Source organism: Apteryx rowi, unplaced genomic scaffold (genome assembly GCF_003343035.1).
Source record: "Apteryx rowi isolate R43461 unplaced genomic scaffold, aptRow1 scaffold_731, whole genome shotgun sequence".
Taxonomy (NCBI): Eukaryota; Metazoa; Chordata; class Aves; order Apterygiformes; family Apterygidae; genus Apteryx; species Apteryx rowi.
The window spans coordinates 238,832-266,410 of NW_020451018.1; the positions used below are offsets into that span (position 1 = coordinate 238,832).

Sequence of the window (27,579 nt, forward strand, 5' to 3'; positions counted from 1 at the left end):
TGTGGGAAGATGAGCATAGGTGCATATGCAAAAGATTGTCTAGGCAACTTGGGATTTGATATTATAAGCTTTTTATTTTCAGCATTATTGTATTGTGTTTTTTAGTCTTGAGAAATCTGATTGTAGCTTACGCTTTTTGGAATTCTGTTTTGTTAACAAACCCTCTGTCCACATTTCATGGTTTACCAACCCAAGAAACACCCAAGTTTTATGTTTAAAACTAGCTAGTAGCAGCTCTTTATTCAGGGTGAAAATTCAGTAAGGCCTGACTTCAGTGGACTTGTCTCTAACACTCAGTTTCTTTTGCTCATGTTGTCTTTCTGTGTGGATGTGACTTTTCTGTTGTTAATTTGTTTATGAAGAATGAACCAACAGATTTTCAAATTCAGCGTAGAATTTCGCCTGAGAGTTACTACCTCCAGATGGCTTACAAAACACAAATCAAGATCCTGCCAGTTCTGTTCTGCTTTTATTTCTGTTTGGAAAGGATTCCTTGTTAAATCTGAAATACATTGGGAGAGATCTTCCTATGGAAAAGAAAGCCCTATTTGGAAAAGGATGAAAACCACTGAACTACAGCCAGTAAAGCTGGCCTCTAGAAATCTTCAGTGCTTAAGATACTGTTTTCTCCTCTATCTTAATGTTCTGAAATTCTACTGTGGAGCAGTAGTTCACATATTTAGAAATCATAACTGCTTGGACTAGAGCTCAACAAAAACACAAGCTTTTTTGCATGCAGTATGCTGTATTTGCGCACTAACTTAACTACTCTTTGAAGGTCTTCAAGTGTTACATATTTAACTATGTACAATCTCTGTATAATAAGAAGATAACTCGAATTTTTTAAATGCTATGAAATTAAGACAGGGGAATATGCTACAGATGAAGAAGACGAAGACATGGGATCTGTCCTTCCAGGAGGTGATGTGGCTATTGAAGTGTTTGATCTTCCTGAAAATGATGACATGTTCTCCCCCAGTGATCTGGACAGCAGCAAGCTTGCTCACAAATTCAAAGAGGTAAGTTACAGATCTGAAAATATTTCTGAAAGATCTCACTGGAATTAGATTTCTACTAATCTCATTGCTCAGTGCTTGTTATTTTCCTTGAATACTAGAATTGATTTCTAGCTGTTTGTGTAGTCAGTACTAGTAAATGGCTCAAAAAGTTCTGCTTAAAGTTAGTTGAACAGTTTTTTTCTGAGTTGTTTTAACATCARCTGTCAGGTGACTGTTGTGTTGATGGAGGATGATTTATAATTTAAGTTCTCAGTACAAAAGTTATTCTGCCTTGGCTCTTGGTTCGCACTTTTTGGCCAGGAAGACAAGGTGCAAGTTAATTCATTCCTAGCACGTTGCTTATCTTTTTTGTAAGATTCCAGTCAGAAGCGACCAGGAAAACCAAACAACAAACCCTAAATTTCAGTGAAAAGGAACATGGTGGGGCTCTTCCTAGTTCTCACACCATTACACAACACTCATCAATGTACTGCACTATCGTATGTTTGGTTTTGTGTTCAAAAAGATGCTGTACTGGGGAAGCAGGCACGTTTCAAGTTGGTGTTTTTTATCAAACCTCTGTGGCTGTAGTGTGTATAGCACCCACTGGGACTAAGTGAAGTTTGGATCAGGAACATTGGCTGCAGTCCTTCAATTCATATAACCTAGCATAGCAATTACTGAGAAATATTTCCGCTGTATTTTAGTTTGTGCTTTTGATGTGGTTTATTCCTGAACTTTCATGGATTCTGATGCAAATAAAGGCATGAAACAAGTGGATTTATACAAGCCCAGAAGAATGGGCTAAGTGTGGAAAAAAAGAACATTCTGCTATTTAAACAGGATGAAGATGGAAGGGTTGAAGGCAATCAGAGCCTTATAGTTGAGCAGCAGAGCCCTTATGGGCCCGGAATGCAGTTTTTAAAAAAAGAGAGGCTCTCTTTTTATCTCCCTTCTCTCCTGTCTTTTCCCCTTCCCTCCCTTTCACTCAAACCAGATGTTTTATTTTCTACAAATATATCTTATTGGCAGCAAGAGTAATAGAAATAGAAAATATAGAAAGTAATCCATCACTGAGCTGCCAGTCTTCCCCTTTTCTCCTAATATTCTTTTCAGCCTTTCAGTGCCTGTTGTCATTCGGCCTTGTTTTCTGAAAGTTTTTTAGTTCACTTAAATTTTTCTCACCTTGTATTTTAAGTTCCAGGCTATATGCAAGTGAACAAAACAGATTACTTCATTTTTTAATACTTTGCGTCATGTGTAGTGACTATATACTTGTTCAAAGTGGTTGGAAGATGCTGCCATTCTGACTGGTAACATTTACCATTGCACTTGCCAGTGTAACAAGGCTATGCAAAGCACAAATGCAGTGATGGCTAAGACACTGGCCTTTGACTAAATTACCTGTAAAACTATGCTTGAATGCAGTTTCCACCAGCTTGAGCTGTTGCCAGACTTGAGTAYGTCCAGACTGATTTGGAGCTAGTTGTGGACCTGTGTGATTAAATGGTCTCAAAACTTGAGTATAGAGAAGATCAAATTAAAGAACTTTGGAATCTTTCAATTCAAGAGCAGATGAGGGAGCCTGAGAAGAAAATATTAAGTGTTCCTGCCTGGGAGTGGACTCTTTTTCACTAACCCACGCAGCTATCACTGTTATGAGCATGCCACTTCTGATTCGCTGATTATATTTAACAGTACACAGCTGCATTTTGTTGGCTGTTACAGAGGGAGTGCATGTATTTTTCTTGGTATTTGCCCTGAATTCTTTCAACACTAGAGGACTTGTTCACGGTCRCGCTGCACAAGCCCACACAGTGTTTTCTGGAATTGTATTTAAAGAATAACTGTTCTTGTTCTTACTCCGGAGATTAATGAAAGTATTAAAGTGGGTTGGACATAATCTTTTAACATAGTAGTTTGACCTAATTAGTTGAATTCAGTCTTTGCAATGAAAAATGTGCCCAAATACTTTGAGAGCACTCTTACTTGAAATTCTTTACTTTTAGAATGGAAATCAGAATAGAGCTGGGCAATCTTGGGTGAATCACATTACCTCTGCATGCCTTGTTTTCCTGGCTGTAAAGTAGGAAAAACGAGACTGATTTTCCTTAAGTGCTGTGAAAGAAAGAGCTAGTCATCTGTGATGACTGAAGAGACACAAGATCTGTAGGAAAAGGGGATATCTTACATGAGTTAGGTATTATATTTCACATGTTTCAATGAAATCTATGAAAAATGCATTATTCTAAGCAAGATTGTATAATGATTATATAAAAAAAATTACCATCAGGGTTATTAGATTCTCTTGGGTACTTTCTTTCCCATTTTACTCCAGATGTTTAACTGTTGCCAGCTTTTCATCCTGTTCTGCTTTTTTCAGTCTTAGATGAATTCAATCTGTTTTCTCTCAATATCTTAATTAAAAATAAAGTTTTTATTATTTTGAAGAAAAATTGATCAGCCCTTCAAGATATCTTAGAAAAAGAAGTATGCTAAATATCATTCAAAATATCTTTTGTTAAAATGAATCTGTCATTATGCTGACTTTAAAAACTTACAAAAATATAAAATACTTATATAAAATATTTGCCAAGAATTTTTCTGGCATTATATAAGACATGGAATAAGGTATTTGTGTTTCCCTATCAGAAAACTTGCTTAAAATTTTCAACTATGGAGTCCAGATTTGCTTGTCAAATCATTTTTCTTGCCCGTTGTTCAGTGTTAACCCAGAAGTGCATATCTCCCATCTATACTGCAAGCATGATTAGTTCTGTTAAAAAAAAAAAAAAAAAAAAGAGAGAGAGAAAATAGATGTCCAGCTACACATTTGTCTGTTCGACAGGAAAGTGTCTTTTTTCTTTTGCCTAGTGGGGTCTGCTGTACCATGTGCTGATTCAATGATCTGACTGGGTGCTCAGTATTCATATTTTTTTAACTTAATAACAGAGAGTATAAAAATAACTGTTAAAACCATCTGTACCTGAGCAGATTGCCATTTCTGCAACAATTTGGAGTTTGTTATGTCCTAATAAGCTGTTTAAATGTTGCTTACTGGTTTGTGGGATTTTTAGACGAGATGGGAAACAGGTAGCCCCTAAGGCTTTGAATTATGGCCTTTTGGTTTCCTTATTAACTCTGCAAAGGGCAAAGTCTAGCTCATTCATCTTCCCCTGATTTTACCTCACTCCAAAACAGTGAACAAAGTAGCTGAACTAAGTAAAGGTCTGAGCTTTTTATAAACTCTATGAAATTTTTAGGTGACTCTTTCATAATTTTTCCTCATTGTCTTTCATTATTAGCAGAAATTGAATTATTATGTGACTGAACAAACAGTCCCCCTGAAAATTGCAGATCAAGGGTTGACTTGAGTGAGCTCAGAAGTTGCAAGTAACCTCTTGCAAAAGCTAATTAAAGTATCTCCCTAAAGTTTCCCCTAGTATTTGCTAACCAAATTACAAAACAGTATCATATATCCTTCCTGGCTTCCTAGTCTACTGGGTGGAATAGCAGCAATAGCCACTTCTTACCAGTAAGACCAGCTTCAGTGGTGCTGAGTGCCTTATTTCCAGCTGCATTGAAGCCTCTCCTTTCTAGACCAGCACTCCCCTGCTCTCATGTGGCACATCATTAGGGACCCTCCATGTGATCCACAGTTTATCTACATGCTTGGGGTAATTTCCCTTTGGGTTCGGGCCCCATTCATGTTACACTTGCTAGTATGCCAGATGTGCCTCCACATTTCATGTGCTTCTACAAGCTGTATAGCCGGCTACTGGTTTCATTTAAAATGAAATCTTGTATCTGCTCTCACTGAGCACAAGAACATTTGTAGTACTTTCCAAAGAACATTTGTAGTACTTTCCAAAGAACATTTGTAGTACTTTCCAGTGCAAAGTCAAAAGGTGACTTTAAGTACCTGCTGAAGACTGTGTGGACTGGAAGTGCTCACAGTCAGTTCCTGAGTCTCATCTGGAGACATTAACCGACAAACGAGCAGTGGAAAGGAGAATATTTCTTAGATGGAACTGCTTGCATCAGTGCCTCATTCCTTCCAGCATAAACTGAGTAATTTTCCACCAAAAGGGACTAGGGTTATTCACTAGGTCAGTTAACGAGGGCAATTAGGTTGATCTGCAAACCAAAGTGTATCTAAAAGTATGGGGGGTTTTTATGCTGTTAAAAGAAAGGAGTCCGAGAGGTCCCATGAAATGGAAAATGGAACTGAGAAGTAGCCTGGCACTTTTTCAGAGTTACTTGTACTGATCAGCACTGTGATAGCTCCTATTATTAAAACTATTCCTCCAAATAAAGTACTTCTCTTTTGAATTGTTTGTTGGGTTTTTTTAACTAAAAGCCTAGTCTTAAAGAAAGTAGCCATTGCTTTACCAGGGATAATAATTTCTGATTCAGTACAATTGCCCCATGTATTCCATTAGCTCAACATAAACTATTCTCAAAGGCTCCAGTCATCCTTGTAAGAGAAGTAACCATCATGTAAAACATGCTTTTCCATAACTATTCCTGATATTCATAAATAATAGACTAAGGCTTTGTCTTCACTGCAGTGTTAGCTCAAACCATAAATCAGGTTTTGCCTTTGCCCTCGCTCCTTATCCAGCACACGGAAGCCTCTGATTCAAATTAAACAGTGCTTTAGATTTAAGATTTTGGCCTGTCCATAGGTTTGTCTGCCTAACCGCTTTAAATAGTAAAGCTGAAAGGATTCAGGTGCAAACCTGTTTTGGGTCACATCTACATGAGCATTTTGAAGTTGTGCTTCGATTGGTACTTCAGAGTATTCTCTGAGCAGGCAAACTGTAATCTTTTGGGGTGAAACTAAGCTTGAAGATGTTTCAGGAGGGTTCCCAATACACTCAAACAGCTAAAGGGCATTCACTACGCAGGATCAGACTAAACTAAGTTAGTCCAAAAGACAGCGTGCCCCCCCCTCACCCCCCCAAATGTGTCTATGTGGATGTCAGGTCCTCAGTACCAACTGTTTTGCTGTTCAGATCCATTCTTCTTGTGGCACAGTGCTTGGTAATGTAAATATAACCTTTAGCACAATGCATCAGCTGTAAATCTACTTGCAATCATTTTGTGTGCTTGAATGCTGTTTCCTGTTTTTTACAGTTTCCCAGTGTAACTGCTCTCACTTGAGATTAGCTATCTTGAATAGAATAATTCAAGYTAATGGTTGATAAGGATAGCATCAGTTTTAACTTTCGTCTTGCATGCAGCAGACGTGTGGAATCTTCCCTTCAAGGTTTTCCTGACTTCTTGAGTTGTTAAATCACTTATTTCTGGATTTGCTCTTTTGTAACATGCCTGCTTTAATCAATGCAGTGGGACTTTCTAACAGCACTGGGACATATTTCATATTCACATCAGAGGAGAGCAAAGCCCAGCAGGATAGCATCTTTTTTTCTTTTTTTTTTCTTAAGCATAAGGCATTTGGTTTTGCTAAACAGATTGGATGTTCTGATTTGAAATTATGAGTGGTTGGGCGGCATCCTATCTTTAATTAGGTTGCACAGACTGAGTCATTTTGCAAGCTATACATTTTAATTTACAATCTACTGCACTGCAGCACTCTTCAAGGCCTTCTGCTATGTAATAAGGTATTCAACTTGCAGCACAGGCTTTAAAAATACTGGAGTACTCCCTGTGACTTCACTTGTTTATTTTATATTTTCAATTTTAGCTGCAAATCAAACATGCAGTTACAGAAGCTGAAATTCAGAAGCTGAAGATGAAGGTAAGGATCAATATGCAGTTAATACACACTGTTTTTTTTCTTCTCTCCCTCATACCAAATCAGATCTGAAGACRTGTATCTTTATGTGAGTGGAGAAGTCAATGTCCTTATTAAAGATTGTTTAAGAAACACAGTGGCTTAGCTAAATCATGTCTTGGTATATATCCTCTATTCAAAGTTTCAATAAAATCTTAATTGCTGCTACTAAGAGAAGCTGCCAACTTGTATAGCTTCAATTAAACATACATTTTAAAGGATAATATAATGACTAAATGGCAGATTTCTTGTTTTACGATTCTAATGCATTTTCTCAGTTTTTTAAATTATGTTTTGATTGAATATTTGCAGCTATATGAGTAGTTTTCTAATTGATAGTGATGTTAAGGCATCCTGTTTATGTCAGCTTGCTTTTGGGGGCATTTTTCTCTTTTTAAGAACTAATTTATTTAAAGGTATTTAATAGAAATTACTTTTTCTTTACAGGAAAAGAAAAACTGTTCCAATTGTTACTGTTTTCTTTAAAAGATACTCTAGAAAGTAAAAAGCTTACCAGTTTAACAGAAAACTTTCTCTCAGAATTGGTTGCTAGATATTAGTTTGAATTTGCTGTAGCAATAAAAAGAAATTGTACTTTTTTATAGTAGGATAACCTTTATGGGAAGTTCAGCTGATAATTCAGTTGTTGAGTAATATTAGGTTTTATAATAACATCCTTCTCTTTGAGTCTGAGCAATTTACAGAAGGAAATAAAAGGAAGACAGAGAAATTTTTACTTCAGAAAAGAATTTGGATGATTATTTCTTTCTAGCAACCATTTGCACTCATCATCTATTTTGCTTAGTGTTATCAAATCCACATAAATTATTGTTAAAAACAAATTCATAATGTGACTATCTTCTGTAATGACAATTTCTGTTGTACTGTCTCAGTTTATAAAGTCAGAAATCTTTTCTCCCTTCTAGTTTCCAGTTCCAATCTAGCAATCAGAGTTGCATGGTTAATCCATTGGGGTTGTGCTGATCCCCATTGACTTCATGGCAATGATGTGTGGGTGTAAACATTCAGCTGTGCAAATCCATTTGCAAGATTAGAGTTATTGTACCTCGAGTTCTTTATGTGGTGTTTTGAGTAGAGCCAAAGAAAATGTGGCTAGTGTAGGTAAATTACCACTAAAACTACCAACAAGTTACTCTTTTTGCGCATGCATCATTCATGATACCAGCAGAACTGGCCTAGAGCAAGTTAAATAGTGTTGCTAAGTAAACACGGATGTGAAAGGCATGGTTTCCTTTTGTAAATTCTGGGAACTAAAATATGCAATATATCCAGCCAAACATTCAAACCTGCAGCTGGCTTCAGCTGGGAAGTGTGGGGAACCTAACAAAGGAGCTAAGGATTGTTTTAAAATCTGTGGTAAATTTCAGACTTCTTTGAAGGCCCATGGAAATGGTCGATTGACTTCATTGGTGCAGAATAGTGGAACCATTAGTGGAACTACAGTGGTCATAAAGTTAAGCAGTGCTGATGTGTTTGGCAGAATCAGCACCTGAAAGGGCAGAAACCTACAACAGCAACRGCATATTTTTCTTCTAATAATAGCTACTTACAACTTGGTAATCAAGCTTAAATAAAACAAGAGTAATACACTTAAAACATGTTCTCTGTGTCCTCCTAATAGTTCTAGAATAATTGCAGTGTTGGATGTAAAGCTCTGTGCTTGCTTAAATGAAAAAACAATTCTAGGTTACAGCTTGATGTTAAACTTTGCATTGTTTTCCCAACCTCTTTTGTTTGGCTTTCTAGATTAAGAAAGATTATGACATGAAAATAGGCATTGTCAGAGTTTGAAATAATTTCTAATTTGGGGAAACAGGATTAGATTAGATGCAGTTGGCTTTTTTCCTATTGTTTTCTAAATTGTTGGTCTTAAATCAAATATAAAAACTGGAACAGATTTCCCAAAAATAAAAAAAAAAATCTCAGTTTATGAACATGTATGAATGTTTTCTATCACCTGGGCCAGATACATGGAAAAAATACATTCCTAGTGATGACCAATTAACCCAGCAGTTTGCCTAAACAGTCCATTACAGAAATTTTTAAAGCATGTTAGTATATCCCTGAGAAGCTGCACTGTAACACAGAGCAAAAGTTCTGCCTCGTTTTTTGAGGAAGAATAACATATATATCAGCCTGTTCTCCTTGTCTTGGAATCCTCTTTTCATTACTAAAACATTATTTTTGTAGTTATTAATTCACTGATTTTTCACTGTTCATGTTGTTTGACTTCACCCTAAACTATTAAGCTGTACTTTTCACCCTTAACTGACAGGCATCTCTACTATTTTGTGCAGCTGCAGGCTGCTGAGAATGAGAAAGTGAGGTGGGAAGTGGAGAAGACCCAACTCCAGCAGAACATTGAGGAGAATAAGGAAAGGATGATGAAATTAGAGAGTTATTGGATTGAGGCACAAACCTTGTGTCACACTGTGAACGAGCACCTCAAGGAGACGCAAAGCCAGTATCAGGCTCTGGAGAAGAAATATAACAAGGCAAAGAAATTAATCAAGGATTTTCAGCAAAAGTAAGCAGCTACACCAGGCTCAGCAAATGATTTAGTGGCCAGATAGGAAACGTGTGTGATATATTTTGAAATGTGAAACGCACTGTTAAAGGCCTGTAAGGTAAACAATATTTTTCACTTTTATCATGAGAACCCCTGGGTTCTTTATTACAGAAAAACGTTAGCGTTGTTCAAGTACTAGTTGAAAAACGTTGTTGGAAAACAGTACTGTAACTAAATGAAGAATTAATCTATAGTATTCCAGGCTGAAATATTTGAGACTTACTAGATCAGTAAATGTGATTGCAACCAACCAAGAGTAATCATAGTAAAGCATTTGATTAGAAATGCTAGCATCAATTTGTAGAGATGTTGTTATCAGCTGGATTCACTCMTGCTGTGTACTAATGTAACATAAAAAAGCAAATTGTGCTGTTACACTTTTACATTTTATTTTTCTTCTTCTCATAGTTGCCAAGAACTTTTGAGCTGAGTTGAGCTAATCGATGATTACCTAGCCCCCTCTGTTTCATGTGGTCCCCTCTCCCTGATGGCTAGCAAGAATAATAACATCTTACATTTCTATAACAGCTTCCATTTCCCAAAGTTTCTTTTGTAGTGTTTTTTTCATATACTGCTGAAATACAGTCATTTAGAGAAGAAAACTCATTTCTTCAAAACATACAGCAACGTCAAGTGACAACTGGGAAAGCAGAAGTGAATATCCTGTTCCATTAAAAAAGATGTGAAGATTTTAGATAGTCAAAATGTCATTACCCATCTTGGAATTTCATAACTGTTACAGAAATAGCTGGCATCTCATGTGCTTTATATCACAAACCTCTTAGGTTTTTCAAAATAAAAGGAAAATCCATAGCTAGAATGAGCCTGCATAGTTTTTCTGTTGCTATGCTAATTTATATTAGTAAAAGATCTAGTCAATCATTTTTAACTACCTCAGACTCCTAAAATCACCCAGCAGATTTCTTTATAACTTACTAGAAAATTATGTATGCCCTTGCAATGAAAGTGTACAGTCATATTCCTATAAAACAGAGATTCCATCCCATCTCCTGCAGCAGAACTCAGCATAAACTGAGCTAATGTTGCTTCCATTTTAAATACAAATTATGAAAGAATTAGTTTAACAGTTCTGATTATCAGTTAGAACAACTGAGATTTTTACCTTTCAGCTAAGTTCCCCTTATCTTTATAGTGCATTCATTTAGACTGATAAGTAGTTGCTTAGGGTTTTGTCCTATTTGCAGTTTAATACTCATTTTCAGGTTAGTAGTAAAATATGTTAACTACATAATTTTCTGATGCACATTTTAAGATATAATGTGTCAGAAATTTTATTTTCTGTTTGAATCTGATTGTTTTGATGACAGCAAATATGTCTTTTCCCCTAAGAGAACTTGACTTCATCAAACGCCAGGAAGCGGAACGAAAGAAAATAGAAGATTTGGAGAAAGCGCATCTGGCAGAGGTTCAAGGCTTACAAACTCGCGTGAGTAGTATTTACTCAAATGCTTGAGGAATGAGCTAATTCTGTCTGATAATCTGGAAAAAAACAGATTTTGTAGATGTTTGTGTGTAAGCTGTGGGTAATAATGGGTTATATTTCTTTCAGATACGAGACTTGGAAGCAGAAGTTTTCAGGCTATTGAAGCAAAATGGGAGCCAGGTTAATAACAACAACAACATCTTTGAAAGGCAGACATCTTTTGGAGAAGTTTCTAGAGGAGATCCAGTGGAAAATCTAGATACTAAGCAAGTGTCCTGTCTGGATGGCTTAAGTCAAGGTTTGTTTGAACCAACCCATAACTCTTATTAATGTGTGTGTTAATAGTATGGGTATAATTTAGGATTTAAAGAAAACACTGGATAACACAGGGATCCTGGGTTTTCTTCTCATGGTATCTCATGGTAGCTGTACCAGTGCTATACCAAATAATGACAATATAGAGTCCCAGAACAGCTGTACAATGTATATCCTTTAAAGAATGGAAGTGACTAATGCCTGTTAATAAAACAAAGATCAATATTGATTTCTTAAAGCTTAAATGAATTTTCAGTAGGATGCTATCAACATTTAGGTTTAATTTGATGCTTCTGTTATGTTAATGGAGTAGGAGAAAACTGTGCTCCTACATCTGTCCTTAATTACCCAACCACCAAAGATCAAACAAGAACAGAATTATCAAAATGAGAAAAACAATGTTAAATCTCCCATTTTGAATGGATCCCTTAGATATATTAAGAGAAAGAAGTTATTGGTATATATCTGCAGTGGACCTATCAAGGCACCTATGTAGAAGGCTGTGTGTGTGTGCAAGCGCATGTGTGTATTTGTACATGATTGTATGTGTCTTACTGTTTCTCTGCATGCTACTAGTAGTAAATAACATGGATGAACTACATGAGTAAATGGAGGAAACTACAACTGAATTGTAAAATTACATGGACATATCTGAACACACTGTTAACCATGATAGTGAAGTACAATCGACTTGCAGACCTTTGAGATATTCTTTTTAAGTCTCAATTATTGTTTTCCTGGTTTTGTTTTATATCTTTGAAGAACATCATGAAATGTAAATACTTTTTATTCAAGCCATATGCTTGAATATGCTTTTGCTCTTCTCCTGTTGCTTATTTCTCTAGTGAACTTTTTTTGGTAATTTATACTGAGTAGTATGTTAAATACAGGTATTCATTGTTGGTGGTTGCATCATGGCAATGAAAATAATAATCGCTAAGATAAAGTTGGTTGTTCTGTGTTTTCCTACTAGCCTATCAGTTAAACTGCTGTGTCCTGTGGTTTACTTCACATTTATGAAAAGTTGTATTTCACGCTGTAGTTTTATACCTTCCCTACAATTTCATAGGTTCTTCCTCTAAAATTCAGTAAGCTTAAAAAAACAAAGTTTGTTAATAGTTTGTTAATAGTGTTTATCTATATGATTGCATAAGTAAGGAAACTCATATGCAAAACGGGGTGGAATTGGATAGGAACTGTTATTTCAAAGAACAGTGTGAAATAAAGGGGTGGTAAATTATACAAGTAAATTTCTGTGCTATGGGATAAGTAGGTGAAAATATAATTTGTGAGATTTGGATAGATCCTGTCAGCAGGGTAACTGTAACCTTTACTTGGTTTGCATAGAAAGGGTAATTTCCATTATCCAGACTGTGTCAGTGAAAATATACTAACAACTTTCATAGCTTTAGTTAGAGTTTTAAGCTATGTAACCACAAGTGGTTCCTCACAGATGAAGTATATGCAGAGTCAAAGCTGATTTTAGGTCCACAGTCTTGGATAAAAGTTGTTTGCGGCAGGAGCAACACTTATTGTTTATTTAGTGACATTCTGTGAGGTCAGGTATTGGGCTTATGACAAGGGAGCACCAGACTGTTCCTATACAGATTTTCATTTTAAATAAACTATAATATTATTTATTTCTCTGCTGTAAGATTATGCATTACATTACCAGATAAATTGATTTCTAGCAGGCAGAAATATTTTATTAAAATTGATATTTTAACAGTTATTTCATATATGGACCCAAACTAAATATTGCTCTACAAACAAATCAGTATGAATTATATTTTTTAACATAATATGTACATAAAAAAGAGCTTGTCCTGCTGAAGCTGTAACTGCATGATATGCAGACCTTGTGGAATTAGTTTTCACAAATCTCCACAGAGCTGTTTCTTTCTAGCAAGTGTTTATTTACTGAAATCTCTGAAGTTTAGAAAAGCACTTCTCATGACAAGAAAGTCTGCATTTCTGCCCTAAACACTCGATAAGTATTACAAAAATATTTAAGATTTAGCAACACTGTTAATAGAATTCATTGCAGTAGGTTGCCTCAGGAAAAGAAAGTGTGTTCTGTTTACCTGCCTGACAAAAATGATGTTTACAATTACTGTTTTAACAGTGTTAACACACATCTGAGAATAAGGAGCTGAAATCCATTCTAAGACACCTCTACATATATCCCTTTTGGGATTCCCTGAAACATTGTCTTTAAATAAGATTACAACATTTCATTCTGATTTGACCTTTTTTTTTGTAGTATAATTTGAAGGGAATTTCTAAATATAAAAAATTCAAGAACTTTCTTTGTAAAGTATTAAAACTCAGTGTGACAGTACTTTCAAATTACATATTTTTTTCAACTGATATTGAAAGAATTTCCTTTTTTCATTGGGAAAACATTCCACTGAAAAAACACTGCCCAGTGTTCAGTACTTCTGAAGAGTTAGAATATACTATCTGCAAATTTTAATGTTCAAGTTTAAGCACCTAAACACAAATATGTGATAGAAAAAATGGATAACTTTTCTACATAATCATCAATAGTATTTTGAAAGCAGAAAAAGCACAGTTAAATCTTGGATTCCAGGTTGAACTTGCATTGTCAACAAGAGAAAAAGAAAAGCCCCTTTTTAAAATAAAGAGCTCTCTAAATGCATAGTGTACTTTCACTCTATTCTTTCGCCAGTAAATTCCACATCGGAGTCTCTGAAGTCTGTATCAGACTGTAATGTAGCGATACTTGGTATTTGGAGAAAGAGCTTATTTCTCTATCATCATTCTTGTGTAAACCTTTTAAGAAAAGGACTTACCATTGCCTAGTAATACATGTATTTACTAATCAGCCTGTGCATATTTACAGAAGGGTCTGTGAAGGGCAGGGGGGGAAATCCCCCCGATGTGTTTGGGCGGCAAGCAGATCTCCGCGACATGCAGCGTGTGGTGCAGTCCTTGTGACATTCACACGAGCATCCCTTCCCATCTCTTTCTGAGTTTTTATTCCAAGAGTGTAACTCACTTTTCATTGAGCCTCAGTGTTAGGTTTGTGGGATAGGACTGCTTATAGGATCCACATCCTATAATTTTTACTCCATAGTTTGCAGGTGTGTGTTATTAGGATATGTAAAAATACATATTTTACGTGCCCTGTTAATTGAAATGATACTAAATATGGTTTTTGCCTCACTGTGAACTGAGGTGTTTATTATATTCTCGCGTGGTAGTAGGTTTGGGAATAACTAATGGATGCAACTTGACATACAAACATAGCTGTCCCTGCCGCTGTAGGTGGCCTGGCTGTGTTTCACATTGTGTCAGACTACCTGGCTCCTCAGTCCTGTTGCAACATAACCTCGAATTGACAGGCTTCCAGTGACATCAGTGGAAGTTACAAAGAAAAAGTCAAAATCATTAAGGCCCACCAAATTCTGTCTTTGTTTTGTCTTAGAATACTAGAAGCCTGTGAGTTGTGTTTCCATTACAAGTATTTGATTTATTCTGAGATTCCAGAAAAATAGAAAAAGTGCAATGTAGCTTCCCATTTTAATGGTCATGAACCATGGCAGTGTGTCTAAAGTAGAGAACCAAACTCTTTACAGATGAGCTAGAAGTATTCARTGACTTGAAATCTCAACAGTTCAGAGTTGACGCTGACTTAGATAATAGTTGCTTACCTCTGTGCAGATGCCCGATCAAGCCATTTTGATGCTTATGCCTTGTGAGTGTCTTGGGATACCCAGGAATGCATCAGTTCACGGAGGGAGATTTTGAAATCTATTAGTGTATAATGGAAAAACAGTGGGAGAATAGGCAAGCTGTTTCCTGCTCCACAGAGGTACTGAAATAATTCAGACAGAAGCTCTTTAGAGCAAAGTGTTTCCAGGCCTGCTGAAAGAAAGTCTCATTAAATTGTCTCTGTGACAAAATTTAACCTGTTAGAAGTTTTATGTGAGCTATTTATCAGGCTCCCCAGTGGGTTGGGAGTTGCCTAGAGAGATGCTTTGGATGTGTGTGTGTCAGGGAGCAGTGAGGGTCGGCTGCCCTGTGCAGAAAAGGAAGCAGGGACCCGAGGGTGGCACCATGGCCAGCAGGGACAAACACCTCACCAGCAAGGGCCCAGTCTCCCCCCAAGCACAGCGAGCAGGGCAGGTCCGGCGGTGGAAGCCAGGGTCAGCTGAGTGTCCAGATCAGTGGCCAAGTTCATAGTGATGGGGCAGGTCTGAGGTCAAGCTGGGAAATCAGTCTGCAGGTCGGGTTCAGGAGTTTGTGATGGTTACCAGTGTGAGGCACAACCAGTCCCATGGGCACCAGGCAAGTCCCCTGTAGCAAGGCAGGTCCGAGGTTAAGCCGGGAAATCAGTCCACGGGTCGGGGTCCTGATCGGCAGGGTACATGGCCAAGCAGAGGCAGGGCTGCAGTRCCACTTGGCAGGGACAAAGGGTGAGAGCCCAGCTTAAATGCTGATCTGAAGAGAAGGAGGGAGAAACTCCTGCTGATGCTTCTTCAGCTTTTTTGACAGCAGGCTGATGCAAGGTGAGGGACCTGCACTGCGTCAGAGAGTTGCCATTGAGCATGGGCAGCCCAGCTCTTGGAGGGAGGGAGGGGCAAGCGCCCGGCCCTGAAAGTTTGCTGGCTTCAACAAGGCCAGTATGACCACCCATGCGAGTGAGTGCTTGCAGTACTGTGTCCAAAGTTTGCCTAATTTGAGCTGTGAAAGGAAGGGATGTATGGAAGTGTGTGCACTTCAGAGAATAAATATAAGCAGTGCAAGACATGACAATGTGCAGTTATCTTATTGAATACTGACAGTGGGAGCATAATTACAAGTCAGACAATGCTAATGATTTTGTAGTGTCATTTGTATATAGACTTTAACTCTTAAACAAAGAAGGAAAGCAAAACATGTTACTGGAAGTCTTGTGGTCCTATAAGAAGAGAACATCCATCTGCAAAAAGAAGAATGAATTTGAAGCCGTGTCTTACCCTTCGGTTATTTCATGGTATACTGACTCAATCTGTGGCTGAGATTTCAGGAGTTTGAGCTGATCTGACAGCTCACTAATGCTGAAATGGAGAGACCCCGCACCATCCCTCCCTGCATACAGCCACGTAGTTCTGCCGCTTACCTTGCACCATTCTAGCACTTACCATAACGCTTCTGTGAACTCATTTGATTCACGAGAACAGCAGAAGATTGACCTAGGAAGGAAAGAAGCTGGAGCGTCAGACTAAAAGTGGATAATTTCTACTGGGTTAATCACTCAAATCAGTCTGCAGAAAAGCTGCAATCTAAATCCTAGGAGGGAGGACAGAGCCAGGGGTTGTGGCAGCAGAATGGAGAGCCAGATCTCTCCTGTTTGGCAGTGGGAATAAGTCACTGAGTTATTTCCGCCATTGGTGGAATCATATTCTCTAAGACTGAAAGGTCAGGATGCTATGGAAAGCAATGGGAAGATTTTCCACTTTGCTCAAGTTGATGGGAAATTTTTCATTGGCTTCAGTGAGACTAAGATGTCTCCATTTATCTTTTTTTTAAGGAAAAATGTCTATAACAAGATCAGCTTCTAATTTCTGATTTGGAGCAGTAGAGTCAGCCCACGTTCTGGTTCATTCAATACAGGTCAAGTTCTGTAAAACTTCTTGCAATCTCTCTGAGAGGTAGCCAAAATTTCTCTCTTGCCCTGTTAAAACAGAGGTAGGATGATGATTACCATGAGATGAACGTTCTCTTGGTGATCAGCCTACAGCATGCCTGACTAGAATATAACTTGACATTTTCATAGGATTAGTGCAATGGAAGCCGATAYAGGAAGTGAAAAGATCTACTGAAAAGCTGTGAATAATTTATTGTGGGTCAGATGCTAAGGTCATTATTCAGATCTCATTCAGGCTTTACCAAGTCTTAAGTGTGTACATCTGAGTAAGTGTCTCTGAGTAAATGTGTTAAATGTCTCAAGGTTTGTCCCTTGTGGTGTATATGAGATTTCTACATTATATTTTATTTATATGTCATACCCTATACTTTAATAAATACCATATCTCTATGCATAGTGTCTGAGCTTCATTCTGGAACTTCATATCTAAACCTCATTTCAGACAGAAATACCACTTTTTTTGGTGTCTGTTTGTATTAGAAGAGTGCATTTACTTAGTGTATTATGAATGCGGTAGTTAGAAAAGTAAATTAGTCTAGTGGATTCTGATTGATTCCTTTGGTTGGTACTTTAAGGATTGCAAAAAAAAAAAAAAAAGTTGAAACCATAAAGAGTCTATTCCTTATCTGGCATAAAATGAGAAAACGCCTTTTAAAAATGTATTTTGTCTTATTGTATCTTTGTAAAATGTTAAATCTGCTAAAACATTCAGGTTTCATTCAAGTGGAAAGAAAGCTGAGAAAACTGCAGTTAAGTTAGCGTCTTTTGTAGAGGAAGGTCATATATGCCTAGTATACTTGGCTCACAAGATGTTCTTGAGTAGAGTAGCTTTGAAACTAGGCAAGTAAGATTGTTTCATTGTTTCAATTTTTATATGAAATGTTTCTCCAATTTTCATGGATCATATAATGGCGTTTGGGCAGTAGATGAAAGGGGAAAGATCTAAAACTGCTTTTTCTTCAAAACCTAGTAGAAAGATTTTCTTGATTTTTCTAGCAGAAAATTATGTGTACAAAGACAACAGAGATTAGGTGTGAGTGGCAGGGTCTGGCTCTTTTTTCATGATGTATGAAAATAATGCAGTCTTGTGGTTTTTTTCACTTTGATCTTTTGAATTGTATGTAGTAAAATACATCATCTCCTGCACAAACCCCAAATGTTCAGAAAGTACACCAAGTTACAAAGAGTTAAGATGTTGGATAGTAGAGTACATCTCTCAGCTTTCACAGAGCTGCTCTGATGATTGTTTCATTATTTCTTGGAGGGATAATTATTGTTGCTGCAAACCTTTCAGAGGGCTTTTGAGCTACTGGATCAGCATAATGACAGCTCTCATAGTCTATGTCTTACTCCACGGTGTAGTCGTTCTAGTTAATCAGGTAGAATGTGGAGTCCTCTGCTGTCTTGTATGGATACAGCACATGGCCTTCCCATTAACTCTCTTGAACGGCTGTGGTTCAGGGTGCCTTTCATGGACCTCCTGGTGGGTTAATTTCACTTCATTTTCACTATCATGATAAACTTAATGTAACATCACTAACAGTTTGTTGCAGTGAAATTTTATTTCAGGTTCTTTCTTCAAAGCTGTTATATTACCTTGCTAATTGTTTTCCCAGAACATGTTGCTGTTGGAAAGTTGAAACCAGACAACTGCAGCTGGTGATGATAGTTGCAGTAATGATTGCGTCCTCAAGGCTCCTGCTAAGGAAAGGTGCTTGACAGAGTGTCTTGTGATGTGATCTGAGTGCAAATGAGGCAAGACTGTATTAGTGTTAGGTCAATCCTAATATTCTGTTTGTAATAGGGACCAGTTGGTTGGTGCTGATAGAGATGTTTTACTTAAAGTTTTAGGAATTTGAAAGTACTCCAAATAAAACAGGGATCTACAAGAGGAAGAGATAATGGTTTTGAGGTCAATGCAGTAAGGGAAGAAGGAACAAATACCAATAAAAAGATGCTTTTACTTGCAGAAGGACTGGGGCAAACAATTGGAGCACCTTATTTGTATTGTTATGTGTAACTTTGAATACCAGATGCCCTCAATATCCAGAGGAGGATTGGGATTCCTTCTACTTTCCCCTCCTGAGAGGGATGATATGATAGAGCAATCAAGCTGTTCCACTCTAGGTCTGAAGGAATGAGTTTAACACTTGTTTCATAATCCCGTGACAGGCTGCCCCCAAGTCAATCCAATTGCAAATGGTTATTTGATTATTCAGAACTCTCTGTATCACTCTGTGTGCTACTGACTACAGACATTGGCTTGTTTATAATTCATGCGTACTGTACAAGGTCATTCTGGGGGACAAAATACACTTGGTACAGGAGAGAACAAGTTACATTCTTCAAATTTTTAAGCCATTCTGGGTATGATAAAATGTAGAGCAGCCTGAAGATTGCTGTAGATATTCCCTTGTAACTTGACCAGAAGCCTGCAAAGCTGGTGAAGCTATAGGGGAAATGCTTAGTGGGGCAGTTCTGGGAGAAAAATGGCAGTCCAAATCGTCCTCTTCAGGAGACATAAAAGTTTGGGGACAAGCAAATTGGCCCACTGAGTCTAAATTGGTATATTCACCCAGATGTTAGATGATGTCTTTTAAAGAGTATCAAGATAAGGATTACTTTACTTTATGCTGTTTATCTGTTCCTTATTCTGTATACCATGATGGAGGAGAATTCTCTATAGGTTGAGCACATACAAGGAGGTCTGAGGGAGTCAAAGGGCACTTAGTTTCCAGGCTAGTACCCTGTATGTAACAATGGGAGATACTGTTCTTGTGTGTGTGTGTGTGTGTGTGTGTGTGTGTGATCCTTCATGTTATAATGTGAGTCATTTGTTGGATATTTAAATACTTGGAGTTGATCATTGATTTTTCATTATGCAGTTGCTGGATCTGTACAGATAAACTTGCTAATTATTTATGTAAATAACTAGCTTTTTTGCATGTGCCCTTTAATAGTTCTGAAGATACAGGTGCAAGTAAAACAAAAAAGTGCATGTACTCCAATTACAGGTAATATCATAGGAACAGTAGCTTAATTCCAAAAGATTCTCTTGTTATATATCCTTAAATTGTGTTTTCATACAGATTTCAATGAAGCGGTGCCAGAAACAGAGAGACTGGACTCTAAAGCTCTGAAAACTCGAGCCCAACTTTCAGTGAAGAATAAACGGCAAAGGCCTACTAGAACAAGGCTCTATGACAGTATCAGTTCAACTGATGGAGAGGACAGCCTTGAACGAAAGGTGAGAAGGACTCTTCCCTCTCTCTTACACTTCTATGGAGTACTACATTACCCTGTAAGTCGTTTCATTCTCTGTCTTTGTCCTTTCGGTSTAGCACAGGCAATATTCACTCATCTGTGACCAGCATGCTGTGAAAGCCCTTGAGTGATGTGCAAGTCCATTCTCCTTTGAGTCAGCACATCTGGTGTTTTTTTGTTTGTTTTTTTTTTTTACAGGAATTGTGGGCTCTCTGATTTAGGTGTGCTTTATGATGCAGAGTGGGTCGTTTTATTTATGCAGGAGGTGCAAGAAACTTGAAGCCTGCATTTGTCTATTTGCTAATACAATTGATACAACATTTACTCATTGTTTTGTCTGATTCTGACTTCTGTCTGAAAGAAAATATCAATAAACAAAAAAGTGTGTGGTATTAAAAGGTAATAATGTGAATTACTAGAATGTTTCTTAAAAATAGTAAGAATAAGTAATGAAGAAGAGGATTGCATATTCAACGTAAACCTTGCTGTGATTGGTTACTAAATGGCATAACCTGCTTTATAATCTCTTATACCAACAGCCGTCAGACAGTTACAGTAGTCCCATGCACATTTCCAAATCACCTCTGCCCTTATGTGTGAGAGCATCCTCACCAGCATCAGATTCTGGTGCTTCCTCCCTCTCCCCAGTGGCTAGCAGTGCAGCATTCTCATTTGACAACCTAACTGAAAACCAAGAAGAAGGACAGCAGCACAAAGGAGGTGTCCTTTCCCCTCTTGTTCGGGGGCACACTCCACTTCCCTCTCCTTCAAAATCTGGGCACAGCTCTGAAGCGTCTCCTTTCCATCACCCAGCTGGCAGGAATGTTTTACAAGATGAAGGTATTACTATTTTTTACAATAAATTGGTGCATCGTTTTGCTCACTTACGTTTGCTTTGTGTACTTGTGTTGTGTATTAGGACTTAGCAGCTAAAAGGCCATCTTCTCATATCTTACTTTAAGTACCTTGCAGTCAGAAAGTTACAGTTGTCGTTGTATGATGGTATGAGAAAAGGACAGTTTAAGATGGGATCAATAATGGCTTTCCTTCTTTTTTCACTTTCTTAGAACTCACTGAAAAAGATAGGGGGAAGTTACCTTTAAGAAATTATTTTCTCTTTTTTAAAACACAAATTATTTTTAAAATGACTTTTTCTTAATACTTAAAAATCTTCAGCCTATGGTATTTTATTTTGATTAGAGTACACAAGATTAGCCCTTGGGAAATTTTTTTGTTAGAAACATGGTTAATACAATGTACTTACTTGAATTATGTGATTTTGGGACTGCTAGATGCTTTTTTGGAGAGTGGGGAAAGGAGCATAAAGCAAGAATAACAGATTTTGTGTAGCTTTTAATTGCTGAGAGGCAGCATAATCTAGATTAAACAAAAGATCAGTGACTGAGGACTCATCGTTTGTAGACAACATTTTCCAAGTGGTTTGTTAGGAAGCTTGGCCATATTGCTATTTATTTAAATCAGATTCTTTAAATGTAAAGTGGATAAAACATGACCCGTCATATCTAGTTTAGGTGTTTTTCTCAAATATTAGTTTATTTGGTGCATTAACACTACAGTATGGCACAGAATTCTGAGCACTCCTTTTCTGATGTCTTGGGAATTCAAACATTGCATTTTACATGGTTTTACCATTCCCTAACTGTGATGTAAGCRAAAATACCAGTAATGGGGGTGAAAACTGTTTATAAGTGGGGACTTCAGGAATAGGTCTGGAGTGGTTCTTAATTAACTGAAAAGAACAACCTGTTCAGGATTCTTGTTTGTGTAACTGAAAAAACGTGCTGTTCATTTTCAACCTGATATTTCTTCCTGTCTTCATACAGGACTCCCCAACAGATTCTTACAAAGACAGATTAATAAAGTTTTGTTGGATTTAGAATAGATTAATTTATATGCTAGCATTTTTACATGGATTCTGAAATTGCTAGTCTAATTGTATAATTGCTAATGAATCAAGGTTAACTTCAAAGCCTGAATTTTGGAAGTAAAAATAAGGGCATGACTTTCCAGACTCTTATTTCAATATGTGATGAATGTTCATTAGTGAAGTCCTAAATCCTTCATTTTCATCCAATGCATGAAAAATATGTTGATGAAAATTTGTCCTTGTAGTGTAGGGAATAGGGTAGTATATTGTACCCATTATGCTGCTCTTGCCTCTCCAGTTTGGGGTTGAAAAATAATCTGTAGCTAAATGAACTGCGTCATGCTTTCCCCACTATGACCATTATGTAAACAATCAGTGCTTTTGAGTGTATCCAAGTTCTAATGAGTACATGAAAATTAAAGCATAGCAATTTAGTTTCAAATGGAAAATTTACAATTTAATAAGTTCTACAGAAGAAAGATATCCTCAAGCAGTTGTTTTGCAACCAGTGTTGTAGCGATATTGTTTTAATTGATTATTAATTTGGCTGTCAAACCTACTGTGCAGGAAAGAGAGAGGGCCAGTGACTAAGTGTATTTATTTTATTGTTTTGTGTGTTTAGCTAGCTTTTTTTAGAGATAGAAAGAGAACRCATTTGTGGATGAATCTGTGTGGGCTGGTGTCCATTGATCAATCTCTGTTTAGCAAAAATGACAGCTTGAGTAACTTCATGCTTCCCCTCCCTTTTTTTTTTTCTTCCGAGGTCCTGCAGTGTTGTGGAAGGAGTTGAAATAGCATGAGATCAATTCCATTGCAAAATGGTGGGGGATTTTGCTTGTTTGTCTTTTAAGCACTACTTTTTAATGTATGATTATTTTTTTTCTTGAGTTCTGGCAGTTTTGCACAACAGCATCGTTTGATAAGGCAGCTGGGTTGACCACTGATGGTCAGTCCCATGTTGATGTGAGGCTGGCTTAAACTGTTCTGTCCTGTTGTGGCTTTGTGAAAAAAGTTAGATTTAGTCTCCTTTTATGTTCATCAGCCACAGATCACTTACACCAGCTCTTTGTGGCTGCCCGTGATGGATTAAATGGCTACTGTGTGATTTAATCTGAGGAACCAGCTCTCTATCCCCTCGCTAAAGACCTTCAGGGAGTCAGGGAAGACGCACTCATAGAGGATGATCAAATGCCGCTCATGCCCCGGTGGCACCTGCAGCCCTGTTTTGTGGCCGGCTGGGCACTGCCACAGGTTGAGCAGTAGGTATCTCTGTGTATGCCGGCCCCTCTGGCTTAAACTTTACTCCACTTCTGAGGCTGCCTTTGGGATCTAGTCTATCCATCTTCCCCCTTATCTCTTAGCCAGGATGACTGCTTTTCCCAGCAAATCATCAGTATTGGCCCGGGGCTGAACAGAAGCTTGCTGCAGCCAGTACATGTCCCTGCCAGGACTAGCTCTCCACATCATTTCCTCAAATGCAGCAGCAAAGCCTCCACCTCCTAAATGATTTTATTATTTTTCCGCCACAAACCCTGTATCTCTTATAGTTTCATTTACTTTGGTTAAGATCTTTCTCAACCCCACCCCCTAAGCCCCCAAACCCCACTAGCCTGTGAATAACTAATGTGAAAATAAACATCACAGTCTTTTTTTCTGGAAGCTGACAAGTTTGACAGCGGTTGAATGGAAAGGATACATTAATGATGAGAGAGGAACCATGGGCAGATCTTTGAGGAGTAACAAGAGGCGTGTATACTGTGTCGAACTGATGCAAAGTACACGTTGCCTAAAACCCTCCTCAGCCTCTGTATGGAATGGATTTCTTCTCAAGAGATTTTGGCTTGTTTTGTCAATCTTTGTATTACTTTTTTTACTCATGGAACTTTTGTGTGTTTTCTTTTTTGGCATCAAGTTACATGTCAGTTCTTCTTGAATCTTTTTTTTGCTTAACATAATAACTTGTGTTAGTAGAAATAGTTGGCTTTTAGAGTGTGGGAATTGTAAAAGACTTACTTTCCTGCCTTTTCCATAGTGATTTGAGTAGCTTGTATGTTCATTTTTTTACCTGAATGAAAAGTTGGCTAAACATTATCCACAGAGCAACATACAAAATTTTTCTATATATATGGTAGAATGTCCTGTAATAGTGCTGTGGTAATCACAGAAAGGTTAAGGTTGGAAGGGACCTCTGGAGATCATCCAGTCCAACCTCCCTGCTCAAGCAGGGTCATAATATTTTGGGTTAATTCTAAAGGTTTAATTTATGTCAACTAGATTAAGAGAAATCCACAAACCCAGCAGTGCTTTCAGTTAAAAGTCACATTGTAAAAGTYACCAAACTGTAAGTGACATAAATAACTGACCTTCATTTGCTTCCTGTAGGGTATTTGGAGGCACTCTTTATGTTTAAGAATCACAGAAACTGTGTCTGAGTTTTTCAATTTATGTATGTTTTCTTTTAACTTCCATTATAGATTTCACAGGATATTTTGCATACTCAGATTCATTGTTTTAACGTTATAGGTAGTGCAGTCTGTTTCCTCTTTAGGTTTTAACAGTGTATATAAAAGAGGACTCTATAGCTCAAAGACCAAAAATAGGTAGAAGTCTCAGGGCAAATGTATTAACTAAGCTACGTTTAATTTTTTTTTTAATTAAAATGATTGGATTCAAGTTAAATGTTCATTTTAACAAAGGTGTTCAAGCTAAACAGGTTAGTATACCTAGCATGTCCACCGTAAAAATTACCCTCTTCTCTAAAGTTCAAAAAGGGATTTCAGCAAACATTTCTGAAGTATAGCATGCATACCAAAAAAGTTCCGTAAAAGAGAAATAAACTCTTACTGGTGAGTTTAAAAGTGGATTCACTCTGATGTTTCTGTTAATCTTGTGTTGTTTGTCTTAATATACATTCTCTCACTAAAACACAGCCAAAATAAACTTCTTTTTTGTTAATTAAAATAAGCTTTCTTCATGTGTATTTTCAAATTCTGAAACTTTTTATTTATTTTAGTTCCTTTTCACACCATCTTCTTAAAAATGAGAGGACCTCACTTCATTAAATCATGTACTCACACACATGTACACGTATGTGCATCTAATTATGAACAGATAAACTATTCTGGATGGAAAGTGGAAGAGCTGTCAGTAGCAATTAAAAATAATAATGTCTGTTCTCCCATGTATGAATGTATCCTAGATGGTGCCACATGTGCCCAGGCAGCAAGAACAGCTAGCCCTACTATAGGGCAGGTAGAAAAACTAAAGCGAAAACTTGCAGATCTTGGGTAAGCCTTTTGTTATTTAAAATTTTTTTTTATTATTAAAAGGAATTGAAAGTAAAATTTCAGAGGTGCTTTCTGATGTTTTCTGATATTGTTATAGGGCTCCCTTGAGAAGAAGTTCAAACAAGGGAAAGAAGCGGAAAGAGAAAGAAGCTATTAGGGTGACCTGTGGCAGTAGGTATGGGTAAAAGATTGAGGATGCAAGAAATGTTATGCCAAAAACACTGGAAAAAATGAATCATCCTAGGAGATGAAAACATTAACAGTCCTTCTTATAAATAAGTTTTAAGCTTTGAGGCCAACTTCTGATCTTACAAACTTAAATTTTTTAACAAACAGAAAACTAACAAATAATCTAAAAATACTTGAAGGCTTATGATATCCAGTGTCAGTACTACTATTGCGTCCACTGATGGGATTTGCAGAGCTAGGTTACTAGAGCTGGCCTAACTAGAGCTGGCCTACAGGATGCACATGTAGAAGGTTAATAAGACCCTTGATCCAGATATCTTGACACAATTCCACACAGTTTTGAAAAAAGCCCCCAGTGTGAGGATGGACAGCATGCCTTCACTGCAGCTTTGCTGTGTCCCCTTCAGAAATCCATTCAGAAGGGTTTATTTCTGAAAAAGAATATCATAAATTGAAAGAATACCGGGAAAATGCTGGCTGGATTGGCCGTGTCTCCAGCTCTCAGGAGAAGAATTGTGAGCTGCTTGTGAGATCTGATGAGACAGCATCTCCAACATCTAGACTCTAAATAAATAATGAACATTCAAAATGGCAGACAGCAGTCTTTTCTGCAAAAGCTAGTGTGGATTTTTATTGAAGGTCTGTCCCCATGTACTGGTGAGTCCAACAAGATCCCAGCTCAGGGAGGTGAGATCTGATTCCAGTACAAAACACAAGATTCAGTTAAATGTCAGAAATGCCAAGCAAACATGATACATTCTAAAAAGTCTAAAAAGGACATATCAACTCCAAAACTCTCCGAACATAAAATAATGCAAAAGAAAACCTACACCATAAAAGAGCAATCTAAGTAAGCAAACTTTGAATGGTACTTGGAAAAACTTTGTGATTGAAAACCAGTGTGTAGCAATTTGTGGAGTCTTGCTTACATTCTAATATATAGACACACAGTGACAACTATAATACGTAGTTCCTTAAAATCATAGAAGCAGAAGAAACCTGACTTCTGACTTAGCCCTTCAGGCACACTGTACTGAATTACAGTGTTCTACCTCAGCGTACGTTTGTATCCTTCAAATATCTGCCAAAATCCTTAGTGCATGTTAGTCACCTCTGTGTTGGAGTCAGTAAAACTGTATCAGTTTGTGCCATTGGTGTATCTGCTTTCATGTGCCCTGTAATTAGTAATATTCATTGCTGTGTTCCCCTAGTGAAAGAAGGAGATTTGTAAAAACAAGTTTTCTGCACTTATGTGTGTCTCTAAGGCAACTAGTGTCCTTAGTGCTCTCAGGTAGCATTTAAATACCAAGACACAGGGAGGAAAATACGAATATATACTCGTTTGTAAGAAGCAGACTCTATGAAACTTGATATGTTCTTATACCAACATAGTGTGTTATCTACTGGACTTCACACAGCTGTATCTTTCTTAGAGGAAAACAGATCTCAGAGCAGAAAGATCAGTTGCTTACTTGACCATACAAGGAATTAATAATTTGTATTATTTGTTTGATAGCTTTTCATTTTCTCAACAGATTTTTTCTGAGTTTGGATACAGATAATGAAAACAAAGCTTAATACTGTTTTCAACCTCAAAACTAATAAGCATTTATAATTCTCACTGTGCCTCTGTAAACTGGAGTGTGAATACTGCAGTATAACTTTTTAAAGACCAGTTGTCATTTCCTTTGTTACTTACTCCAAATAATTTGCCTCTGAAGAAACATGAGGATGCTTTCTTTACAGCCCAAAGCTGAATAAGCTCTTTGAAAGAAGGAAGATGATGATCTAAAGACAGCATCTTATTATAATTTTTATGGCCATTAGAGCGACTGATTGATGTAGTATTAATCATGTTGTCAGATGGATGTTCACAGAATCACAGAATCGCTGAGGTTGGAAGGGACCTCTGGAGATCATCTAGTCCAGTCCCCCTGCTCAAGCAGGGTCACCTAGAGCACATTGCACAGGATTGCATCCAGGCGCGTTTTGAATATCTCCAGAGAAGGAGACTCCACAACCTCTCGGGGCAACCTCTTCCAGTGCTCTGTCACCCTCACAGTGAAAAAGTATTTCCTCATGCTCAGATGGAACTTCCTGTGTTTCAGTTTGTGCCCGTTGCCTCGCGTCCTGTCGCTGGGCACCACT

At 37.4% G+C, this 27,579-nt stretch overlaps 1 protein-coding gene across 4 annotated transcripts in view; it reads left to right on the forward strand.

Moving 5' to 3' along the window:
• PPP1R9A (protein phosphatase 1 regulatory subunit 9A) overlaps positions 1–27,579 on the forward strand; it is a 150,273-nt gene that overhangs the window by 110,899 nt on the left and 11,795 nt on the right. For 2 of the 4 annotated variants that reach the window (XM_026087779.1, XM_026087780.1), the window contains exons 6-11: positions 864–1,019; positions 6,709–6,762; positions 9,117–9,346; positions 10,739–10,835; positions 10,959–11,130; positions 19,893–20,050. In XM_026087779.1, the coding sequence (XP_025943564.1) occupies positions 864–1,019; positions 6,709–6,762; positions 9,117–9,346; positions 10,739–10,835; positions 10,959–11,130; positions 19,893–20,050 (867 nt within the window). Of the gene's footprint in view, positions 1–863; positions 1,020–6,708; positions 6,763–9,116; positions 9,347–10,738; positions 10,836–10,958; positions 11,131–19,892; positions 20,051–20,606; positions 20,908–25,145; positions 25,243–25,339; positions 25,418–27,579 lie in introns of all 4 variants that reach the window. The other 2 variants (XM_026087777.1, XM_026087778.1) reach the window with 2 other exon arrangements.